Source organism: Ammospiza nelsoni, chromosome 17 (assembly GCF_027579445.1).
Source record: "Ammospiza nelsoni isolate bAmmNel1 chromosome 17, bAmmNel1.pri, whole genome shotgun sequence".
Classification (NCBI taxonomy): Eukaryota; Metazoa; Chordata; class Aves; order Passeriformes; family Passerellidae; genus Ammospiza; species Ammospiza nelsoni.
Genome location: NC_080649.1, coordinates 11,137,416 through 11,158,765, shown reverse-complemented (window position 1 = coordinate 11,158,765; position 21,350 = coordinate 11,137,416). Strand labels below are relative to the sequence as shown.

At 43.8% G+C, this 21,350-nt stretch overlaps 3 protein-coding genes across 5 annotated transcripts in view; 2 read left to right on the top strand and 1 right to left on the bottom strand.

Moving 5' to 3' along the window:
- ABAT (4-aminobutyrate aminotransferase) overlaps positions 1–11,737 on the top strand; it is a 49,515-nt gene extending 37,778 nt beyond the window's left edge. For all 3 annotated transcript variants that reach the window (XM_059484067.1, XM_059484068.1, XM_059484066.1), the window contains exons 7-16: positions 1,616–1,696; positions 1,807–1,899; positions 2,255–2,317; positions 2,897–2,960; positions 3,579–3,727; positions 4,871–5,008; positions 6,168–6,335; positions 7,041–7,187; positions 8,207–8,318; positions 9,585–11,737. In XM_059484067.1, the coding sequence (XP_059340050.1) occupies positions 1,616–1,696; positions 1,807–1,899; positions 2,255–2,317; positions 2,897–2,960; positions 3,579–3,727; positions 4,871–5,008; positions 6,168–6,335; positions 7,041–7,187; positions 8,207–8,318; positions 9,585–9,706 (1,137 nt within the window). In that variant the 3' untranslated portion in view covers positions 9,707–11,737. The remainder of the gene's footprint in view (positions 1–1,615; positions 1,697–1,806; positions 1,900–2,254; positions 2,318–2,896; positions 2,961–3,578; positions 3,728–4,870; positions 5,009–6,167; positions 6,336–7,040; positions 7,188–8,206; positions 8,319–9,584) is intronic.
- Positions 11,738–12,103: 366 nt separating this feature from the next.
- On the bottom strand, positions 12,104–13,833 carry TMEM186 (transmembrane protein 186). Its single transcript, XM_059484069.1, has one exon. The coding sequence runs from the start codon at positions 13,756–13,758 to the stop codon at positions 12,994–12,996; it is 765 nt and encodes a 254-aa protein (XP_059340052.1). The 5' UTR covers positions 13,759–13,833; the 3' UTR covers positions 12,104–12,993.
- Positions 13,834–14,401: 568 nt separating this feature from the next.
- On the top strand, positions 14,402–21,079 carry PMM2 (phosphomannomutase 2). Its single transcript, XM_059484290.1, has 8 exons — positions 14,402–14,486; positions 14,695–14,806; positions 15,721–15,797; positions 16,385–16,476; positions 17,136–17,235; positions 17,699–17,774; positions 18,816–18,931; positions 19,944–21,079. The coding sequence occupies exons 1-8, from the start codon at positions 14,421–14,423 to the stop codon at positions 20,046–20,048; spliced, it is 744 nt and encodes a 247-aa protein (XP_059340273.1). The 5' UTR covers positions 14,402–14,420; the 3' UTR covers positions 20,049–21,079.
- The last annotated feature ends 271 nt before the right edge of the window (positions 21,080–21,350 follow it).

The following is a 21,350-nucleotide window of genomic DNA, read 5'->3' as shown; positions in this document are numbered from 1 at the left end:
TATTTGAGCCCACAGCAGCTTGATGTCAATGTGCTATTTTTCTCAGTTCTGGCTATCTCATTAACTACAAAAGAAAAATACTCTTTTCTGCTTAATGGCAAATGTTGTCAATTGACTGTGACAACCCATAATCAAATTCACAACAAATTTGGGCTCTTCTCTTTTCTACTTGATATGAACATTTACTTCTGAACTGAGATAAAAAGTCAAGTGTGATTTCTCATAGCTACTAAACAAAAGCTTTGTGTTAGCCTGTCATTAACATCCTTGCTTAGGTTTTCTTTTAAGCTTGAGTCTGTTGAAACAGTGTTTTGGAAGTAAGACATTGAAACAATTTACAAAGTCCAAGCACATGCAGTGTTCTGTCTTGTGTGATACTTGGTTTTCCCCAGGAATCCTGATGAAGTGTCCTTGCAGGTGACCCTTACACCCCTTGGAATGAATATTTGTGCTGAGGAGGACTGAAGGATGCTGATAAATGTGCAAGCTTGAGCTGCACTGAAAATATGAGTGTTTGTGGGGAGGCTGTGTGTCCCCTCTGGAGACCCATTAAGGCTTAACTTATCAAAGCTCAGCCTTTAATTTCAGCCATTACTTGTTCAACAAGAAAAACAACAAACAAAAGAAAAGGGCAAATAAAGCTGCTTGGCAGTTGGCAAATTTATTGAGCTTGTCCTTCTCTGAGAAAATTTAATTTAAAATAAAGAGTAGCATGGTATGAATCAAATAAGATTACCCACAAAGACCAAGAGCAGCAATGAATCAATTTTAATCCACTACACAATTTAAATTAATTGCATAAATGTGACATTCATCTCCATTAGTGGACTGGGGAGGCTGAGGGGCTTTTTGCAGAGCTGCTCCTTAGAAACCCCTGTGTGGGCTGCAGGCTGCTGTTCCCTGTCACCAAAATTACCTTTCCCAAAGGTGGGAATCCTGATGTGGCCAGTCCACAGCACCACTGACATTGAAAGGGACCAATGTGGTGTCTTGTTCAACCTCTTGCTCCAAGATGGGTGGCTGTGAGATGGGACCAGGGTGCTCAGGGTTTTATCTGGGACCTTGAACACCTCCAAAAGAGCAGCCTGTTTCACTGCTTCACTGCCAAACCTTTTCCCTATACCCAAATCAGTACTTCTCATGCTTTGATTCATGCCCATGGCTTCTCATCTTCCACTGGAGAGCCTGGAGCCTGGCTCCACCTTGCCAGGCTTCCAAAATGGTCTGTCTTGAAGCTCAGTAAGGATGAAAGTGCTGCTGTCCTAACTGAATTCAGCTACTAAAACTGAAAGCAAGTCATAAAGATTTTAAAGCATATTTCCTGTGTATAAGGAGAATGGAGATTGAGCAGCTAAAATGGCAATATTGAAGAGGAAATGTCAGTGTGAGTTAGCATGCACCTTTCCTAAGGTGTCCTGCAAGAATAAAGTAGTGAGGATTGGACAGAAAAACATATGCTAAGGCAGGAATAGTAATCTCTAACTTAAAACCACTTGTGTCATGGTACAGATTTCTGCCTGACATTTACTATTAGAATAAAATGGAACTGCTTTGATATCAACATATTTTCCATGTGATAGTAAGACCTAACAATCCTCTTCCTTTGTCTTTTTAGAGCACTTTTATCAACAGACCTGCCCTAGGGATTTTACCTCCAGAGAACTTTACAGAAAAACTGAAGGAGTCTTTGCTATCAGTAAGTTTGAGATATCTGACTGATCACTATTATTATCACCACTGTTGTTATCATTTTGCACTATACTTGTGCTCAGTATTTCAAGAGTAATTTTCTGTCTTTGCTGACAGGTGGCTCCTAAGGGCTTGTCACAGGTGATAACCATGTCTTGCGGATCCTGCTCTAATGAAAATGCCTTTAAAGCAATATTCATGTGGTACAGAGTAAGTAAAACATTCAGGTATTTTTGTAGGTTTAGATGCAGAAATGAGTACTTATTCATAATCAGAATTGTTATTGAAAAACAAAGTGAGTCTTGGAGGTTGTCTTGCTCCTGATGTTATGTTCAATCTAGTATAAAATCTTTATTAAAACCTCTTTGTCTAAGTTTTTACTTTATATTGACACAACTTTAGAAGTTATAAAGTAAAGGAAATAAATAAAGTTTTCATTGTAGTTAGCATGTGAAAGCCATAGTCAGGCTTGAATTTAGTCTTGAATACCAGCATTCCTGGTTTGTGAATGCCTTGGTTACAACCACAGGAACACTCATGTTGAGTTGTTTGGGTTTTTTTGCAGAACAAGGAGAGGGGCCATAATAATGTCACAAAAGAAGAACTGGAATCCTGCATGATTAACCAGGTAACATTAGTTCTTTAGCACACCTACAATGTACCACTGGTTTGGGCTTGGAAGGGAAGATTGGGAGGAAAAGTTTGGTTTGCTACATGTGAAGTGAAATCTGGGCTTTGTACATTTAGGAAATGGTGAAATACAGAATACAGACTGCTCCCCACAAAGATCAGGGAGCCATCAGGAATGCATGGGGGTGCAGCACAGGGGAGCCCCAGCCTCTCTGAGCCCCCAGGCCACCCCCAGGCACAGCCACCCCACAATCATGTGCTCCTACTTTGTGTCCAAAGGGGGGACTGTGCTGAAGGCTCAGCCTTGCCTGAGCTCAGCTGTGCCACAGCATCCACCCCAAGGATTCACCCATGTTAGCCCAGGGTTAACAGGGTTAACCCAGGTGCCACAGCATCCACCCCAAGGATTCACCCATGTTAGCCCAGGGTTTGGGACCTGGGGCAGGGCTGGGGTCGCCAGCGTGCTTGCTGAGAGAGGGAGGCTGTAACAATCTGTGGTGCCTGATGGAAGGGGAGCTCAGGGGGCACTGGGGGGATGTTTTATCCTGGCTGACCCCTCTGTGTGCTCTGCTTGCAGCCCCCTGGCTGCCCTGACTACGCCATACTCTCCTTCATGGGCGGCTTCCACGGCAGGACCCTGGGTAAGAGTCCCTTGTTCCCCTCAGCTCACTGTGCTTGTCCTTACACACACAGCACCACTGGGGAAGCTGGAGGTTCATTTAAGGTTTGCCTTGGAAGCCCCACCAGCACTGGAAGGGTTGAGTGAAAGTAGGAATTGATTTTGTGGTTTTTAAAAAATTCTTTTCAGACAGGCTCTTATTTTCATTCTGAATGTGCAGTTTCCTGTCTGTAGTCATGAAAATCTAACTCCTGGGCTAAAATCACCACAAACATGCTGTCACTCACTTTTACTGGTTTATATCAGCTCAGTACCTGTTCTAGGCATGTTACCTGAGAGTGCTGTAACTGTGAGCTTTGCATATTTGGAGGGGTGAAACCCACCTTGTCTGAGCAGCCTGTTCAGACTGACAGAGGTTCTCCTGCTCTTCTGGAACACAGTGCATGTGGAATCTGATGCTCAAGGTCTAGAGCAATCCATTTAAGCCTGACTAAATCCAATTACCCAGTATTTCAGAAGACAGTAAAAACACAGAGCAGTTAAGAGAATTCTACAGTCAGGCCATTTCATCTCTTGGTGGCTTTTTTCTTGTATTGGTCCTAGATGGGTATTATTTTAATTTTTCCCTCTCTGGGCTTAGGTTGCTTAGCTACAACTCACTCTAAAGCAATTCACAAACTGGACATTCCCTCACTGGACTGGCCTATTGCTCCATTTCCAAGGCTAAAGTATCCCCTGGAAGACTTTGTGAAAGAGAATCAACAGGAAGAAGCCCGTTGTTTAGAGGAGGTAAAAAATTCCCTGGCAGCTTTCTGTTGTTTTTGATTTGAAATAATGAATAGTGTTGGTAGGATTAGTGCTTTTCACTAAAAGAATGTTTTCAGGGATTGGAACAGCCTGTGATTGGAGCAGCATTCACTGTTGTTTACAGTCAGACCTTTCTCCCTGCCAGCTCACTGGGGATTCAGGGCTGCAAGAGTGACACCAAAGTGAAATTTCACCCTCAGAACTTGGTTGTGTCACAGTGAACTCACCTGCCAGCTCTTGCCAAAGGGTCATGGGCTGAGAGAGAGCACAGTGTGGGTAACTCTGGATAACCCTCTCTGCAGAGAGCACCTCTAAGAGTATTTCAGCCTTTCCAGCTTCTCCATGGCAGCTTCTGGCATAAAGCTCTGATTGTGCAGGGATGGACCTGTGAGTCCACTTAGCCAGACCTGCCTCACTTCAGAGAGCACAGCACATGCCCTCCCTGGGCTGCCCCAGGGTAGCTTTGGTAGGAGAAGTGCAGTGCTGGATGCCATTATTTTACAAACAAACAAACCAAAAAGCCAAACATTTTCTTAGCAGGACTGTGCTGGGCTTACTGCCCCCCTTTGGAAAGCATTGCTTTGCACAGACTGCAGGGGCTGTGGCAGGGATTTCAGGCACAAACAGACCATTAATTGCACTAGGAGGTTAATGAGAATTATCTGTCAGCCCCTTACAACAACAGGATTTTTTGCACTATTTGATTAATTTTAATATATCTGAAGTGGGTGACTGGAAAAAATGAATTTTTCAATTTACCTTTTCTAATGCATGAGCACAGTTTTAGTTTCTGACACAAAATCCATCCCATATCATTAGGTGCAATGACAGCAGTGGCAGCTGCAGTGGTGCTCAGCACACTGCCAGCTGAACCTGGCTAGAGCTTTCACAGCACTGCAGATAATGTGCAGCTAGTTACAGTGTGATTAGGACGTGGTTTAAACCATTCAGGAACAAGAAGGCAGTGGTAAATGCTGGAGGAACCACTTGTTAATCCTTTGTGCCACCTTTATAGCCAGGAATGTCCATGCAAAGTTGAAATTCTGATGAGATTTAATCTAGCTGGGAAGAAATGTACAAATGTTCTGGAAGGAGGATGTACATTCATAAGTGTTTGATTTGCAGGTGGAAGACCTGATTGTAAAGTACAGGAAAAAGAAGAAGATTGTGGCTGGAATCATTGTGGAACCAATACAGTCAGAGGGTGGGGACAATCATGCTTCAGATGACTTCTTCAGAAAGCTAAGAGATATTGCCAGGAAGGTAATAAAACATTTCTCTGGGCACTCAGGGGTAGCTAAAACATGCACCCACACGTTGTGGGTGTCTGCAGAGGCTTTGCCCTGCCCCAGGCTCTTGGAGGGTTTCACAGCCCTCCTTAGCATCAGTCAGGGTAGGTTTGTACCACACACCAGCAATCCCTGCTCTCTACCATTTCATTCACACCTAATGCTTTCCTCAGTCCAATAAATAATCTTCTAATTTTAAAGTGAGAGAGAAATTACTCTGATTCATTAGCAATGAATTCTGCAGGTGCATTCTTTAAATGATCATGCTTGTTGGTTGAGGAGGTTCAGTTTCTGAAGAAACAAATTGTGAAAAGTATAAATTTTTAATTACATGGTTTTAATTGGAAAAAAACCCTAAAACTCAACTTGAAACAAGCCATAGTGCTGATGTTCCAATAAAACAATGAAAAGGACAGATATCTTGATATTTGGAATGTAAAGTTACTTATTTAGAAGCTATGACCCTCAGTAATACTTACTCCAAGCTTTTTTTCACCCTCAAAACACTGTGTGCTGAAGAGATGCTGCCAAAAGTACTTACCCATTGTTTTTAAATACAGAATTATTATATAGCTTGTTCTCCCTGTCACAAAGTTTGGACAAAATAGTCCTTCACATAAAAACCACACATTGCCAGCTCACCAGTAGCTCTTTCAGCAGAGTTGTCTGAAAATGCAGCTTTTCATGCCCCCCAAAAAATGACCAGCTCATGCTGCTGGTACTGCCTCTGTGCCACATAATGCCCAACTCTGGGTACAGAGACTTCATGTTTCCAACAAACAAAGCCCCTACAAATGACACTCAAGGGCTTTGAAAATGCCACTTCTGCTCCTCCCAGATGTTTTCAGGTATCCTCTAGAAATGCTCAAGACTACATAAAAACATGTACTTGATGACTGTGGGTAGAAAACAAATTTCTAGTTTTCAAGTTTCTAGAATTCACCTTCCTGAAAAAAGAGCTGAATTTTTGTGAAATCTGACACGAGTGGCATTAGTGGAGTGGTTGAGGAGGGCAGTGAAGGGAGAGGAAGGAGGGATGTAGCCTTGGCTTGTGTTGATGTGCTCACCAAGGGAGGCGTTTGTGGTTTGGGAAGGGGGCTCACACTCCCTGCTCCTCTCGTGTGTCTCTGCAGCATGGCTGTGCTTTCCTGGTGGATGAGGTGCAGACTGGAGGTGGCTGCACAGGAAAGTTCTGGGCACACGAGCACTGGGGCCTGGATGACCCAGCTGATGTGGTGACATTCAGTAAGAAGATGATGACAGGAGGATTTTTCCACAAAGAGGAGTTCAGGCCAAATGCTGTAAGATTTTTAATGAAACTTGGACTCTGTGCTAATTGGTGACCCCCCCTGAGGAGTGACTATGACATCCATGGAAGGGACAAGGTTTTCTCCAGGAGTGCAGGTTCAGCTGGATGAGGCTGCTGTTTGCTCACACAACAGTTATCATCACCTCTTCACTTTTATTCCAGTTGTTGTCAGTTACCAAGGTCATAAAGCTGATGGGGGGGAGAGGAAAACTGGGTTAAGCCTAATGGAATAAACCTTCAGTACAAAATCCAACCACAAACTGACACCTTCTCCTGTAGGGCAACTTGGGAATTTCAGAGCTTGTATGTCAGCATTAGAGATTCTGTCAGCAAAATTTCTTCTTTGCACTAATGACTTTTTAGATGTAATAAATTAAAAGTCAAATAAAGGGGAAGAGCATAAAGCTTGATGTAAAGTCTGTACAGATGATGCTGATTTCCTGTCATCTGTAGCTGTGTTCCAGTGAGACATCAGAATAGCAAGGCAGAGTGCACTAAATGAGAAGCATGAAGTGATCACCCTGTGTTTCAGCTCAGCAATGGCATCTTCCTTTACAACATAAAAAAGGGTGGTTGGTGAGATTAGTGCATGCCTTTTCATACACCATGTTTACACTGCCAGTGTGATGCCTTTTCTTAATTTATAGTGATTTGCCTGCTAACATGTTCCACAACTCTTTTCCCACTCTTTCCCCAGCCCTACCGGATTTTTAACACCTGGCTTGGAGATCCATCCAAGAACCTTATGCTTGCTGAAGTCATTAAGGTTATTAAAACAGAAGATCTTCTAAACAATGCAACCCATGCTGGGAAAGCACTGCTGACTGGGCTGCTGGATTTGCAGGTAAACATCTGGAAGGATTGTGGATAAGAAGGAGAAATTGGTGCTGCAGTAGAATCTGATCTTATCCAGTTCAAACATTTGGGCTGAGTAGCTAGAGCTGGGGTCTGGACCATTATAGGAACTTCAACACAGGCCTGAAAAACTGTGTCCCATTTGAAATTGAAGTAAACTTTCTTTTACTGACTTAAAAATGCTGGGTTTATATAGCTTAATCCGAAATAAAGGATGATCCCCAAAATATCTGAAGGTATGTACTGCAGCTAATTAAATTACTTTGCTAGAAGGTTTTGTTACTGTAAACAACTGGTATTTCCTTGTCTTAAAGTTCTTTTCAAAGGAAGGTCCTTTCATATTTTGTTCCAATTTTGCTGGGCTGTTGAAATAAGAAAATTCTATCTTTCCCTCCCTTGTTTAAGGGAAATTCCTTTAGAGCTTCTACTGTGGAGCTCTACAGACAGGCATTTAGAGATAGGCTTGCAGGTGCTCAGCTCCCAAAGGCATTTTGCATAGAATAATCCCACATACAGTCTCTGCTCTCTCCACACCTTTACACATAGCAGGCAGGAGAACAGAGAACATTGTAATCTCATACTTTGGAGGGCAGGAATACAACTAGTCCTATCCAAGAGATTGTTCTTCCAAAAGATGAGGGCTGTGACTGAGAATAAGTGATGCAGATACTCCTGGCAAGTGTCTCAGTGCAGGGTAAGAGTGAGCTGGTTTCCAGCCCCAGTGCAGATGGTTTATGCTCAGGTTTTCCTGGAGTCCACTGTAGATGTAAATAAGGTGTGTTATGCTCGTTCCAAAGAATACTTTACTTGACCCAGCTCATGGGTCAGACTCACTCTCCCTCCCTGCTTTGTGTGGGGCTCTGCAGGCTGAGCAGAGCACCATGTGAGCCGTGCTCCACTCCAGCAGAGCGAGGAGGCAGCAGGGTTTCCACCTGGCACAGCCAGCCCTGCCACCAGGTGCCCTCTGTTGCAGCACCTGCCATGTGCTTGTCTCTCCTCCCCCTGCAGGCTCGTTACCCCCATCTCATCAGCAGAGTGAGAGGAAGAGGAACATTCTGTTCATTTGACACTCCAGATGATGCAACTAGAAACAAGTTAATTACAATAGCCAGAAACAAAGGTAAGAAACTGTGTGTGTGTGGATGAGCTTCATGTGTAGCATTCACATGTGAAGGTAATGCTTCACATTTTCCTTTTCATATCCTGCATGAGTATTTCAGTATCAGAGGACAGTAGGGAAATGACAAGGGTGAATTTAGACTTTCTGGAAATGATGTCAGAGGCAGAGCAGTCTGTTGCATGGTGTGTACATTTACCAGCCTCTGCAGGTCTGAGGTTACTGGAAAAGATCTGTTTATGGGATGAGATTTTGTGACATCAGGTTCAGAGTCCTCTGCAGTGGCTTTAGGTGCCCATGGACATGGCTTACTTCTAGAAACAGGAAAGTTAGATGAAAGTCAATGTCACTCAGGAAAACACAGGGAGAAGAATGATGAGTTTTATGAATACATAATTTCTATACCTAGGAACACCTAATGATTAAATACAAGTGCCTAAAATGGGCACAGATCTACAGTGGCATCCCTCTTTTCCCACAGAACTGTTAACAGCTGCAGACAGGCACAGGTATCCAGAGGGGAACCTTGGGATCCACACCTAACACTCTCTTTAAGTATGTGGGCCCTGTGTTTGCTGCTGTTTTTGCTGTTACTCCTGTCTGTTGAAAAAAGCAGGCAGGGTGCATCTAAACTGTGGTGAAACCAAACTTTTATAGTGTAAAAGACCATTTTTTGTTCTTAGAAACTAAGCCAGCAGGGAGAGAAGGCAAGTGGTTTGTTTCATGGTAAACAGAGGTTCTGCTTTGAGGCAGGGTAAGCTCAGCTTAGTAGTATGGGTTCCCATTCAAACATTTCTAAAAATTTATTTTGGGCTAAAAAGTGCATTTAAAACACTGCAGGGAGAGGTTTGCAAGCACCAAGACATTTTAACTTCTTGTCATTAAAAACAAATTAGTTTAAAAACCAATGCAAAGAAACCTCCTGTGTCTTGTTGTGGCACCAGGACACTTGACCAGGAGAGTACTGCAGCTCTGAAACCTCAGATGCTGTGTGAGCTCTGTGCTGGATGGACTCTTTCCACTGCTGTCAGGATTAGTCCCAATACTCCAAGTGTTTTATAGAACAGCCCCAGGCACCCACAGTGTTCTTCTAAGCTGCTGTGAAGCTTGAGGCCATTGACACCACAATGTGCTGTATCATGGTGTGGCTAGCAGGATTTGGGGAGCTTCTGTTGGCCCTCCACAATGAGGATATCCCCATTCACTGACCTGAATTCTTCTGGATACTTGGCAAAGATGGAAATTAGTAGTATTGTGTTCTCATTTCAGGGGTTGTCCTGGGAGGCTGTGGAGACAGATCCATCCGTTTTCGTCCCACGCTGATCTTCAAGGACCACCATGCACACCTCTTCCTGAACATCTTCAGTGACATCTTAGCAAACTTCAAGTAAAAAGCAGTTCCCTTGCACTGAACAGCTGATTATGAAATTAGTTTGCATTAATTCATGTCTTCTCTACTTACAAGATAAGTGTAAAGTCATAAACTGAGGTTTGTGTTCTGTCTGTGATCCTGCCCAAGGCAAGCTGCTCCATGCACACGCGCCCCAGGCAGAGCATTGGCACTGGTCACCAGCAGGTCCATGCAGCTGTCCCTCACTGTGCATCCCCAGAACCTCCCTCTTCTGGCCTGGGCCATGCTGACTGCAGAGTCCTCCTACAGCCATGTCCCTGACTCTGCCCTGTCTGAGCAGGACCTGGAACGCTCTGTTTCCACGGGTGACCCTGGTAGATTTGCATCCAGAAGCAGCAAAGCGTGGCCAAACACTCAGAGCCACACTCCTGCCACACAGAGTGCCCTTCTCTAATGGCAGCTGGGATCAAATCAGTGTTCAAGGAAAGCTCTGCTTTCCACCACTGCCAAGCACAGTATTTTACAGAATAATTTCCAGCTTTATTCCCTCGAGTACAGGCATCTGCCACACCAGCTGCATCAGGGCAGCTCTGCCCAGCCTGCACTCGCTGCTTCAGGGGCACTGGTGCCCTCAGCCACACCTGCAAGTGGCACTGAAGCCCTTGTCCTTCTGTCCTCGTCACACGGGATGGGTTTTAAAACTTTTGACTTCTCTTACAAGCAGACTTGTACAGAGAAAAATCTACCCTGAGGTATGTAATCTGACAAAGCTTAGAGAACCATGCAAAGCACATTCTTCCACTTCTGCCAGCAGTCTAGAATGATTCCAGATTATTTTACCCTTTGCCCAGAACACACAATAGCCATTAATTTATCTATTATAACTTCTACACGAATACTTGAGGTATTTTGTAAAACTAAGCAGAAATGCCATTATCTGGTATCAGAGCCACTACAGTGAAGGCCTAGTCCTGCCTGCACATTTATAATGCAAAGTAATTCTATTTTTGTTCTAATAGTATATTCTAAGTCATGGATATTTCAGAGATCTTCTAGAAAGCCACAGGATCAAAAAATGTGTCAACAGTTCATTGATTTTTCTTCAGAGAATTGTTTTGGATGTCTCTTTACTGTTTGCTGAAGGCTGACTTGAACTAGATCTGGTGCCTTTCTTTTTCTTTTTCTTGGTCAGCATCTGGATTTTGTTTACTAATTTTAACTTTTGTTGTGCACCAAAAAACAGGGACCACAATGGACTTTTACAGTTGCCCTTTCAGGACCTGACCACAATTTTTAAGTGCATAATAAGAAACAGAGAAGTTAAAAGATTTACATGTTTAATACAACTACCAAAATGTGAAAAGTTCCTTACCTGCTTTGAGAAGTATTAATCATTGTTTTCCCATTTTAAAGTACTGGTATTGGGAAACTCAAGCACAGTCACTTCTGCCAGCTTAAACCCAGTGGGGTTTCTGTAAACCTCTGCAGAAAGCAGAATTCTGGTGCCAGCTGGGCAGAACCTGAGCAGGTTTTTGAACAGAGGTTGTAGAAATCTGGGGGAAGGACTGGTAAAAATTGGTGTTCAACAAAACTTCATTGTCATCGCTGTCCTCGTAAGCGTGTTATCAGCAAAGGAAAGTCAAACCAGGAACTGGATTTGACAGCATTTGGGGAATTAATTTGTTCAACATATCAGTGCAGTAGTTTTAGTGAATGTCTCTAGCAAGTCTTGTACTTTTACAGAAGCAAAGGTCCAGTAATTTGAAGTCTTACCACATCTTCACTTTTATTATGACTACTCTAGGTGTTTTTATAATTTTTACTGACACTCAGTAACTGTATAATTGTGTACAACATGTTGATGAAATCGTTAGAGAATACCATAGAAAGCACTGCAGCTCAAGCATATAAAGTTAATATTGTTTACAGCATACTGTAGACAGTGCCAAATAAATGTTTAAACAAATACTTAAGTACACTTCATGGTGTAACTAGTAACTGTACACGGATTCATAACAAATTACATCAATATGTGTAATCAATATTCTTAAATAAAATATTTATAGTTGAACTTCTCCAGGGCTTTTCATTTTACACCCAGTACATGCCTGAACTGAGCCACTAGTGCATATTAAAGACATTCTGATGAAGATAAACCTCAAAAAAATGCAGTATACCTGTACAGCCCAATGTATTTTGTTGTCATGGTGTTTACACCAAGGAATATTTGGATTTCTTATGATATTGCTGTTCTACACTGTCAGCCAAAATTTAAACTCACAGAACTCCATTAGGAAAATTTAAACATGAGAAATAGTAATTCAGGGTTACCCTGTGCTCTTAAATGGCAATTTTACTTCACTGATCCTTTGCTGATCTGCCAAGAAACAGAGGTTTCATTTCACATGAGGAAAAAATAAAGAAAGAACACTCCAGATTATTGGTGAGAGTCAGTTTATTTGCCAGTTTCACATTAAGCTAGAACTAGGAGGGGTGTAAGGAGTTATCTTGCTTCTGACAATTCAAAACATGTGTTACACATTATAGGTGATATATTTGGTTCTTTCTTGGGTTTAAATTCCTCATTTCTACCGAGGTTTTGGAAAAGGAGAACTCATACCAATATCATGGAATAAGACCACAGTCCTTCATGGAGACAGGTGCTGCTTTTTCCATTCTGATGAAGAATGGCAATTCCTGTAAGAGGCTCCTGAAATATTGTCTCAGCCTTGAACTTAACAGCTGAGCTGCCAGTGTCTCTTTTGCCCAGCTCCACTCCCATCCTGGAGGACCCTCCTGAGGCCAGGACAGCCCACACACCTTTCCATTCCCTCAATTGCACTGATACATGAGCATGTCCCTCTCTGACATTCAGCAGTGCCCATCATATGGATGTACCAGACCAGCTTTAATTTCCAGAGGCTTCCCAGCCAACCTGAAATGACCTAAAAGAAACACTGAGGTTGAAGTGAGGATGCTCTGGCAGCTCCTGCATTTCATTTCAAGAGATTTTTCATGTTTCATAACCACCAAAGAGGCCAGTTTGGCCTCCTATGGCACATTCCAAGGACAGTTCAGGCTTGGAATGCTGTGACATTGCTGAATGCTACGTGGAACAGACACTCCTCACACCATTCACAAGCTGCAGGACCTTTAATCCAGTGGGCAGTGCCTTACCACTGTGACTTTGTACACTGGGTGCACTTACAGCAGGCTTTGCACAGGAAATGGACAGGGATGTGTAGTTTGGTGAACTACTTTAACCTCATGGAATAATAAGCACAACGGACATGGAACATGGAAAGTCATTAGAAATGAGCTGCTGTGTCACACAAATTCTCCAAATATTTGAGTAAATTTCTGTCTGTCTACAATCTGGCCATACTTAATTGTAAAATACAAAGTATCTGTACTGTTATACCGCTTGAACTGGTGAAGGAGCTCGTCCTTGCTATCTCCAACTTCATCCAAAGTCACCACTGTCTCTATGGGACAGTAAATGTCATTACGTCTTCCCCAAAATGTCAAGTGGGCCACTCTGACAGTTTGTCCAGTTTCACTTAAGTAGATGAATCCAATAATTCTTCTGAAAAAGTGGCTCATACCGTACAGCATTGCCCCAGCAAAGACAGCGATGCCAGTTGTGTAGAGGAGGATATTCTGGGACACCTGGCCCTGCAGGTAGAGGTAGCAGATGGGAGGCAGCATGATCATGGAGGTGGCAGTCTGCAGCAGCTTCAGTCTCGACAGGATCCTGCAGTATTTTATCCCTGGGAACCTGTAGACCAGTTTGAACTCTTCTGTCCTGCCACGCACAGCCTTCTGCTGGACCACAGCAGCAGGGGCCAAGTGGGACAGGCACACGGACGGCTCTCGGGATCTCCTGAGGTAACTCCTGGCACCGTGAGCTCGCTGGATTTGTGACTGCAAACACTGCCACGAACCAGCAATCCAGGGCAGGCGAGCAGCTTCCCTTCTCCACGGCCTTGTCCAAAGCTCCTTCTGCAGCGATCTCCCAAAAGGTGCTGCTGTGCAGGCTGCAGTCCTGCCCGTGCAGAGCCAAGCCTGTAAGGTAACATTCCCACAGGTCATCGTTTGAGTCCTCTTTAAAACCCACCATCGAGCTCAGAGTTGCTCCCTCGGGCTCCTACAGACAATAAAGCACAATCCCCGGGTCACTGTAACCTTAATCCAGTGTTCTGACGGAAAACTGGTATTTGTGCTCGCATCCCTCCCTGCAGACCAAGAGGGAAACTGTGCTAACACAGCTGATACCAGTGAGTTCAGTGACCGACCCTTGCACGCCCCTGCCTCTCGCTGGCTGAGCAACATCCCAGCAAAGCTGCTGGAATCGCCGACTCGTTAAATAACCACTTATACAGCAGTTTTAGGGAAACAGAGAAGAAAAGTGGACTAAGCACGGTAAAGGGGAGGAGAGCGCGATCAGGCCGAAGGAAAGAGCGGACGCTGGGAAGGCGCAAAGGCAGCAAGGGAAGTTCCGCGCTGCCCCCGCCACGCTGTGGGACACGTGGCGTGCAAAGACCCGTCACCGAGCGGCCCGCGACAGGGATGGCGACAGGGATGGAAAAGGGATAAGGCAAAGAGACGGGGAAAGGGGAGAAGGAGGGGAAGGAGGAACAACCCGCGCCGACAGCGGCCGCCCTCACCGCCGCCATGGCCCCGCCGCCTCTCCGCGCCTGCTCCGCCCCGCCCCGCGCGCGGCCCGCCGGGAGGGGCGGCCCCGCGGAGCAGCCATGGCGGCGCCGCCCTCAGCGCTCTGCCTGTTCGACGTGGATGGCACCCTCACGGCGCCGCGCCAGGCGAGTGCGGGACGGGGCTGCGGGAGCGGGGCGGATGGCACACCGTGGGGCGGATGGCACACCGCGGGGGCACGGCTGTGCCGTGTGCCGCGGGCTCCGTGAGCGCGCTTCATTCATTTAACGCTGCTTAAGGACCCGCACGGGCTGCTTGTTGCGGAATGGAGGCGCTGGCCTCTGGCAAATCTGACGGCTCTGTTTTGGACCGTAGAAAATCTCGGCGGAGATGGCGGCGTTCATGCAGCGTCTGCGGCAGAAGATGAAGGTGGGGGTGGTGGGCGGCTCGGACCTGGCCAAGATCCGCGAGCAGCTGGGCGAGGACGGTAAGGGCGATCCCGCTGGGGCGATCCGCAATGAGGTGACCCCCCTGGGGCCATCCGCGCTCCGGGCCCCGGGCAGCCGCCAAGGGCACGTGGAGGTTGAGCCCCGTCCACCCCCTTCTTCCCTTGCTTGTAATTGTCTTCCTGGGAGTGCTGCGCTGCACTCAGGCTGTGGGGAGTGCAACCCGGCTTTTGGAAATCGCAGCCTGTTTGCACTGTGCAGGTATCTCGATATCAAATTTAGAGGTTGTTGCTAATGGTGGAATCCTGCCTTGGGAGGGCTTTGTCACCCTGTTGTGTACAGTGCAGTCCTGTATGTCACATACACGTGTGGGCTGCTCAGCTGCCAAGCACATCCCTGAGGACCTGGATTTGTTCACTGTGGGGTTATGTAGCTCTGGATTCTTGCCTTAGTCCTTTATTCTTAATGGTCTTTACTTAATTGATGCCACTGACAGCCTCCTGTAGTGCCCAGGCAGCTCAGAGTTTGTTTGCCTTCCAAGTGGTCTCAGTGAACCATATCATCTTGTGTGGTGCTGAGACTCACAGCTCCCAGACGTCTGCTGAAGATTAGTGACACTGAGGAAACAAACCTAAAAGGGCATTACCTGACTTTCTTACAAGCCAGGCCATGTGCCAGGTGTTTGGTCATTCCTTCACATTTAATACAAAGAGTTATATGCCTCTAAGTAAAACCACAGGTAGGTGAAACAATTGATTTCACATGATTTGAGGTGTGTGTTAATCATAGTGAGAAATGGGACTAGCATTAATCTTGTGCTTGATGCTATGCTGCTAAAATTCTCATGCTTTAGGAACTAATCTTTGCTGTATTTTAAGCTGTTTGACATTTAAGACAATTCTGCATTAAGCATTGATGGGAAATGATGAGTTACTGTGTTTTTGCTTGTTTGCAGTGATTGAGAAATATGACTATGTGTTCTCAGAAAATGGCCTGGTAGCATACAAAGATGGGAAGTTCCTGAGCAAGCAGGTAAGTGTGAAATTTCCAACAGTGAGAAAAAGAAACTTTCTAAACAAGATTTTGATTTATTTGTACAGTGTAGTCCTCTGTAATCACCCTTTCAAAGATCAAAGTTGCTGCTGCTTTCATATGTTAGTCCTGTTAATGGATCATTCATTTGGCATGTAATGTTTAACATAAATAATGGAGAGCAAACACTTAAAGAGATCCTGGCTGAATTTGCTGCCCTGACCAGTGGTTCCAGTGTATTGCAGGAACAAGCTCCATTTCTTTGTGCTTTGCCATAGCACAGCACATGCAGACATGTGCAGACATTAAAACTCTTTTTGTTTAGGGCTGCTGCCTATGGCACAGTTTCCTTCTGAAGCAGGTACAACTAGGAGTCATTAAAGTATAGTTTGGTGTTATAAAGTGAATAAAAATGAGAACCTTTAGCTAGTACCATGTGAGCATCAGCTGATGTTACTGATTGAAGGCATGTTTGTTTCTCTGTGGTATTAACCATGCCCGATTACCCAATGTCTGTGTTTTCCATGTGACTTGCTTTTAGAATCTCAGATTCTGGACCCTTGGTTGAATGGTGTTTGTTTTGTTAGAGCATTCAGGGCCACCTGGGCGAGGACATCCTTCAAGATGTCATCAACTACTGCCTGGGTTACCTTGCAAAGATCAGACTGCCAAAGAAGAGGTATGTGCACACAGACATCTCAGTTCTCCATGGGGGATATAAAGCTCAGCTCAGGGTGCTCAGCAAAAACAAGAAAAGAGTAATTTCTGCTTGGGGAACAGCACTGTGTGTGTGAAACAGAGCTCTGGCCATGCATACAAAGACAAGGCCCCAGCTGGAGCACAGGGATTGAAATACTGATCAGCACTTTGTGTCAGAGGGAAGGAGATTGAGTTTTGAAGTAGGAGAGTTCCCTTGCCATGTTTGGAATTCAGAGATGAGGAGTGCAGCCAGAGCAGCTCTGTGTGTGAGGTGCAGCTGTGCAGACACTGAAATGTGCTGGGTGAGGCAGAGCAGGACACTGCCCACATTGCTGGGAATTCTGCAGCTTCACCCCACACTGACAGCCTGGCCTGTCAGGCTCTGGGCTTGATGGGATGCTCCAGTCACACTTGTTAAACCAAATGGTGCTTTTAAAAGCCAGTAAGGATGATGATGAGCTTGCCAGATCCAAAGTCCTAAAGGCTTACTGGTGCCAGAGGTACCTGCATGTCGTGAGACAGCTGATTCCCTGCCTTTAGAGAGACTGCCTTTAGAATTAAATGGAAATTTATTGTGATATTTAGTGCTTTGAGCAGTTTTCTCATCTGTTTTCTGTCTTGTGATCAATTCCCTTGCAGAGGCACTTTCATTGAGTTCAGAAATGGGATGTTAAATGTGTCCCCCATTGGAAGAAACTGCAGCCAGGAAGAACGACTTGAGTTCTATGAATTTGATAAAGTGAGTTACAACTCTTGAAAAATCCCCAGCTCTCCTGGAGGAGGCAGTTGTGGCCAGGTTATGATTTTTTTAAAACTTTCATCGTTTGTGCAATTCTATTTTTTTTTTTTTTTCATTTTAATCCTTTCCACGTGGTTTAACTAATTTGTTCATTCAGGATATAAACAATGTGGGGTTTTTTGTTAGAATAGCAAGGATTACTTGCAGAAGGGTGGGTTTGGCTCATGTTTTTAATCCAATAGCCAGAGTACTGAACATCCTGCTTCTGGGGTTTCTAAAAAAACCTGTCCTACCTAAAGCCATACTTTTTTGTTGTCCTCTATAGTGTAACCAGCCTGGGTCCATTCAAATGAATAAAACCATTCTTTTTTAGAGGTGGTTTTGGGTTATCTTTTAATTGGTAAATCAACACAGTTACAGCACGTAACTGTTGTTTGGTTTTGTTTTCTTTCTTCCTTAACAGAAGGAGCATATAAGAGAGAAATTTGTAGCTGATCTACAAAGAGAATTTGCAGGCAAAGGCCTCACATTTTCAATAGGTAATACTTTAAAAGAATGTAATTTAAAACATCAATTAATTTAAATTTCATTTAAGTCATTCTCTCTTATGGCTGTGACATCCCATCTCATTTGTGTGACAGGTCTCTCTGGGGGTGGTTGCAGGCAAGACTGAGCCTCTTTTTCCTCTCAGCCTTTTATTGGGACATTTTAATTGAAATCCATCAACAAAGAGAACTTCATTTCTTGTCATCAGTTCATTGTCCTTTAATGTCAGTTGTGTGACTGATTCTGCTCATTTTGGAGCATATTAGATGCTTTGGATTAGTCAGAGTTGTTTCTGTGAATCAGTTTTGATCAGAGCTACTCCCTCAGTGCTGTTCCAGTTGCCCTTGGTTCTTCTGTTTTACGTGCACTGTGTGGGAGGAAGGAAAGAATCCAAAAGCAAGTGCAAGCTTAAGGAAAAAAAATAAAATTAGGGGGAATTAAAAGTATGGTTGGCATTAGTGCTGAGGCACTAAGGCAAAAGTGAACTGCAGTGCAGCTCTCCTCTCTCCTTTATGTTGTAAATACCTTTTATAAAGTATTTATGTTGTAAATACACCTGCTTCAGCTAGGAATCATGCTCTTGGGTATTGGAGAAGGCCAAGGGCTCAGAACTGGAGCAGCTGCTGAAAGGGCTGATTTCTTCCCTTTCCTACTCTGAAAGCCTTAGCAAGTCTTTTGCCTATGATTTTATGGCTGTACATATATCAGTGGCTCTGTTCATGTGTCCTTTCTATCTAAAAGTAAAGAGATTAAATGTAATTATTTTAAAAGGTTCATTTGGATAGCGGTGAGTGTTTGGGAACATGCTCAGACTTTGCTTGATAAATAATCTCTGAATCACAGCTCTAATAACTGATACCCTATAAAACACCCTCTGTACTTGCAGGACTTAACTCCAGAGTCTCACAACATTTCTTGTCTTCTGCAAAGCTCCCTCTGCCTAAAATCTTACCCAGTTTAGGGGTTTTTTTCACTTTCTCTCCCTTCAGAAACATTGTTAAAAGGTAACAAGTCTTGGTTCCTCTCTCTCCTAGGAGGGCAGATCAGCATCGATGTGTTCCCAGAGGGCTGGGATAAAAGGTACTGCTTAGGAATTGTTGCCAAGGATGGATACAAGACTATTTATTTCTTTGGAGACAAGACCATGCCAGTGAGTACATTAATTTGACACACTCATTTGAGAGCTGCTGTAATTAAACCTCAAGGAGTGCAGGTTCTAACCCTGTAACCTTAATCCTGACAAGAGCTGAAGTCAGGGCACAAATGTGTCCATGTTTGCCTGGCTGCAGATGGGAAGTTTTCCTTCTGTTTCCTGAGCTGAACACAGGGTTCTTGCCTTAACAGAGGTTGTTTTAAAATTGAGCTTGTGTAATTCTGTTAAACACCTAGGTGACATAACTGTGTGAAACTGATTGTCCTGCTTGGTCAGTGTAGATTGGTTTTTGTTGGCTGGTTTTTATTAAACATATTTATTTCCTGTCTCATTTAACACTGTGCCTTTGCTCACTGCTCTGTCTCCACCCTGGGGAACTGAACAGAGTCCCTTGTCCCTCATTATGGGGCAGAGCTCTGCAGGGCAATTCAGAGGCTTTTAAAAATCAGAGACCTGACAAGAGCTTGTGAGGGCACTGGCAAGCACAAGGACTTGCTTGAAATTAAAGCTGTCTGAATTTGGCCAAAGGACACTGTCAGCCTGTTTTATAAGAAAAGGCTTGGTTTGATAAGAGCTCACAGTTACAAAACTCTGAAATTACACAGGACTTTATACATTTAAGAAAATAAGGTTTATAAGAGAAAGACAAGCTTGAAATTAAAGTTTTTTTCCCCTGACATCAGCAGCAAAAGTAATCACCTGTCCCTGTGGCACAGAGCTCACAGACAGTTCATTTCAGACCCTCTAAGTGGCAGTGCAGCACTTCCAGAGAGTTGAAGTACTGAGAGCTGATGCTAACCTGTGGGAGCAGTGTGGCAAACAGAAATTTGGGAATGAAGCTCTGGATGGATTTTGGGGATCTGTGCTCATCCAGGGCAGTGCTGTTGCTCACTGAGCCTAATCACTGCAGGCCCTTGGAAAAAGTCCATTTTTCCCTGTTTCCTTTCATGTGTCCTTATTTGTGACTGTGCTTGATGTTAAATAAAATTAAATCATCTTCTGCTTCCAGGGAGGGAATGACTATGAAATTTTCACAGACTCCAGAACAGAAGGCCACAGTGTCACATCCCCGGAGGATACAAGAAGAATCTGTGAAGAGCTATTTTTTAAATAAAAGACTTCAGAATTCACACTTTGAGGACAGTTAAAACAGCAAAATAACTTGAAACATCATCTTCATTCTGGATTGTTTTTATGTAATTGGCCATGAATAGCAGGTGCTTTGCAGGTCAGCCATTACTAAAGGGAAATGTTTTACTTGAAGACCCCTTGCTGCCTGGGGGAACACAGCAGAGCTCATTTAGCACCATCCTTTCAATTTCCAATCAAATAAATTGTTTTCTTTTTGCTTGGTTGTGGGGTTGGGTTATATTTTGGGTTGGTTTTTAAGATATCTGTAAACTTAACTAATTAATTACAATTTAGGAAGGGAAGGGGAGGCATAATCTGCCTCTAGTTGATTCCTGGTCTTAAAATTGGCCTGCAAGGCTTAATCCCTAGGTTTTTTTTATGTTGAGGCAGCTTTTTAAAAGATGCAGTTGATTTTTTTAAATATTTACCTTGTGCTATATGAATTAACATGAATTATAAGACAGTTTCTTGTCTAAAACTGGAAGATGAATGAAAGGGAAAGGTTTTATTTCTTCCTGGGTTTGGGAAGATGGCACTGGACCAGAAGTCCCTGACTGCCATCCCTAGGAGTGCTGGAGCAGCTGGTGCCAAAGTTCCCTCCTCAGGATGGATGTGGTGCCAAGGCACAACTCAGGTCATGCTATTTACACTCTGTGCAGACCAAATCTAAAAAAATATTTGTAAAAATTAATTAAAATAACTTCACCACATTATCAGAATATATTTCTGCCACTTTCTGATCATTTTCTGAGATTCCTGGTTAAGGCATTAAGGGTAGATTGAGATTTTTCATACTACAAAAATGACCTAAACTACGTTTCTGTTAAGATTCAAGTCAATGTCTGACGTTCTGTGTAACTGGTAATTACTGTTAATTACTTTTCTCAGCTGGTATTAGGAAAGTAATCTTGAGTATAAACGGTTTGATTTAGTAAAGGAGAATAAAATCTGATTTTATCATTAAAATATCCTGTTTTGATTTATCATTATGGAAAATAAAATACTTGAAGCAGACCTGTTGCATGCTGCCTGTCTGTACCAAAAACTTAATAATTTCAATTTTTCTAGTTCCAAGTTCATGGGATACTTGCACAGTAAAAAAGCAGAGAATAGAATCTTGGTACCACCCAAAATCCCCAAAAGGGCTTACAAAATCCGAGGGGGAGTGCAATGCACCTCATGCACCAAAACTGTTTGATCTTCCCTAACTAATTCCTGTGTTAATGGGAGCTCACTTAGGACCAGGACCAGCCCTAGCCTAGGAATGTTGTTTAAGAGCTGCTGC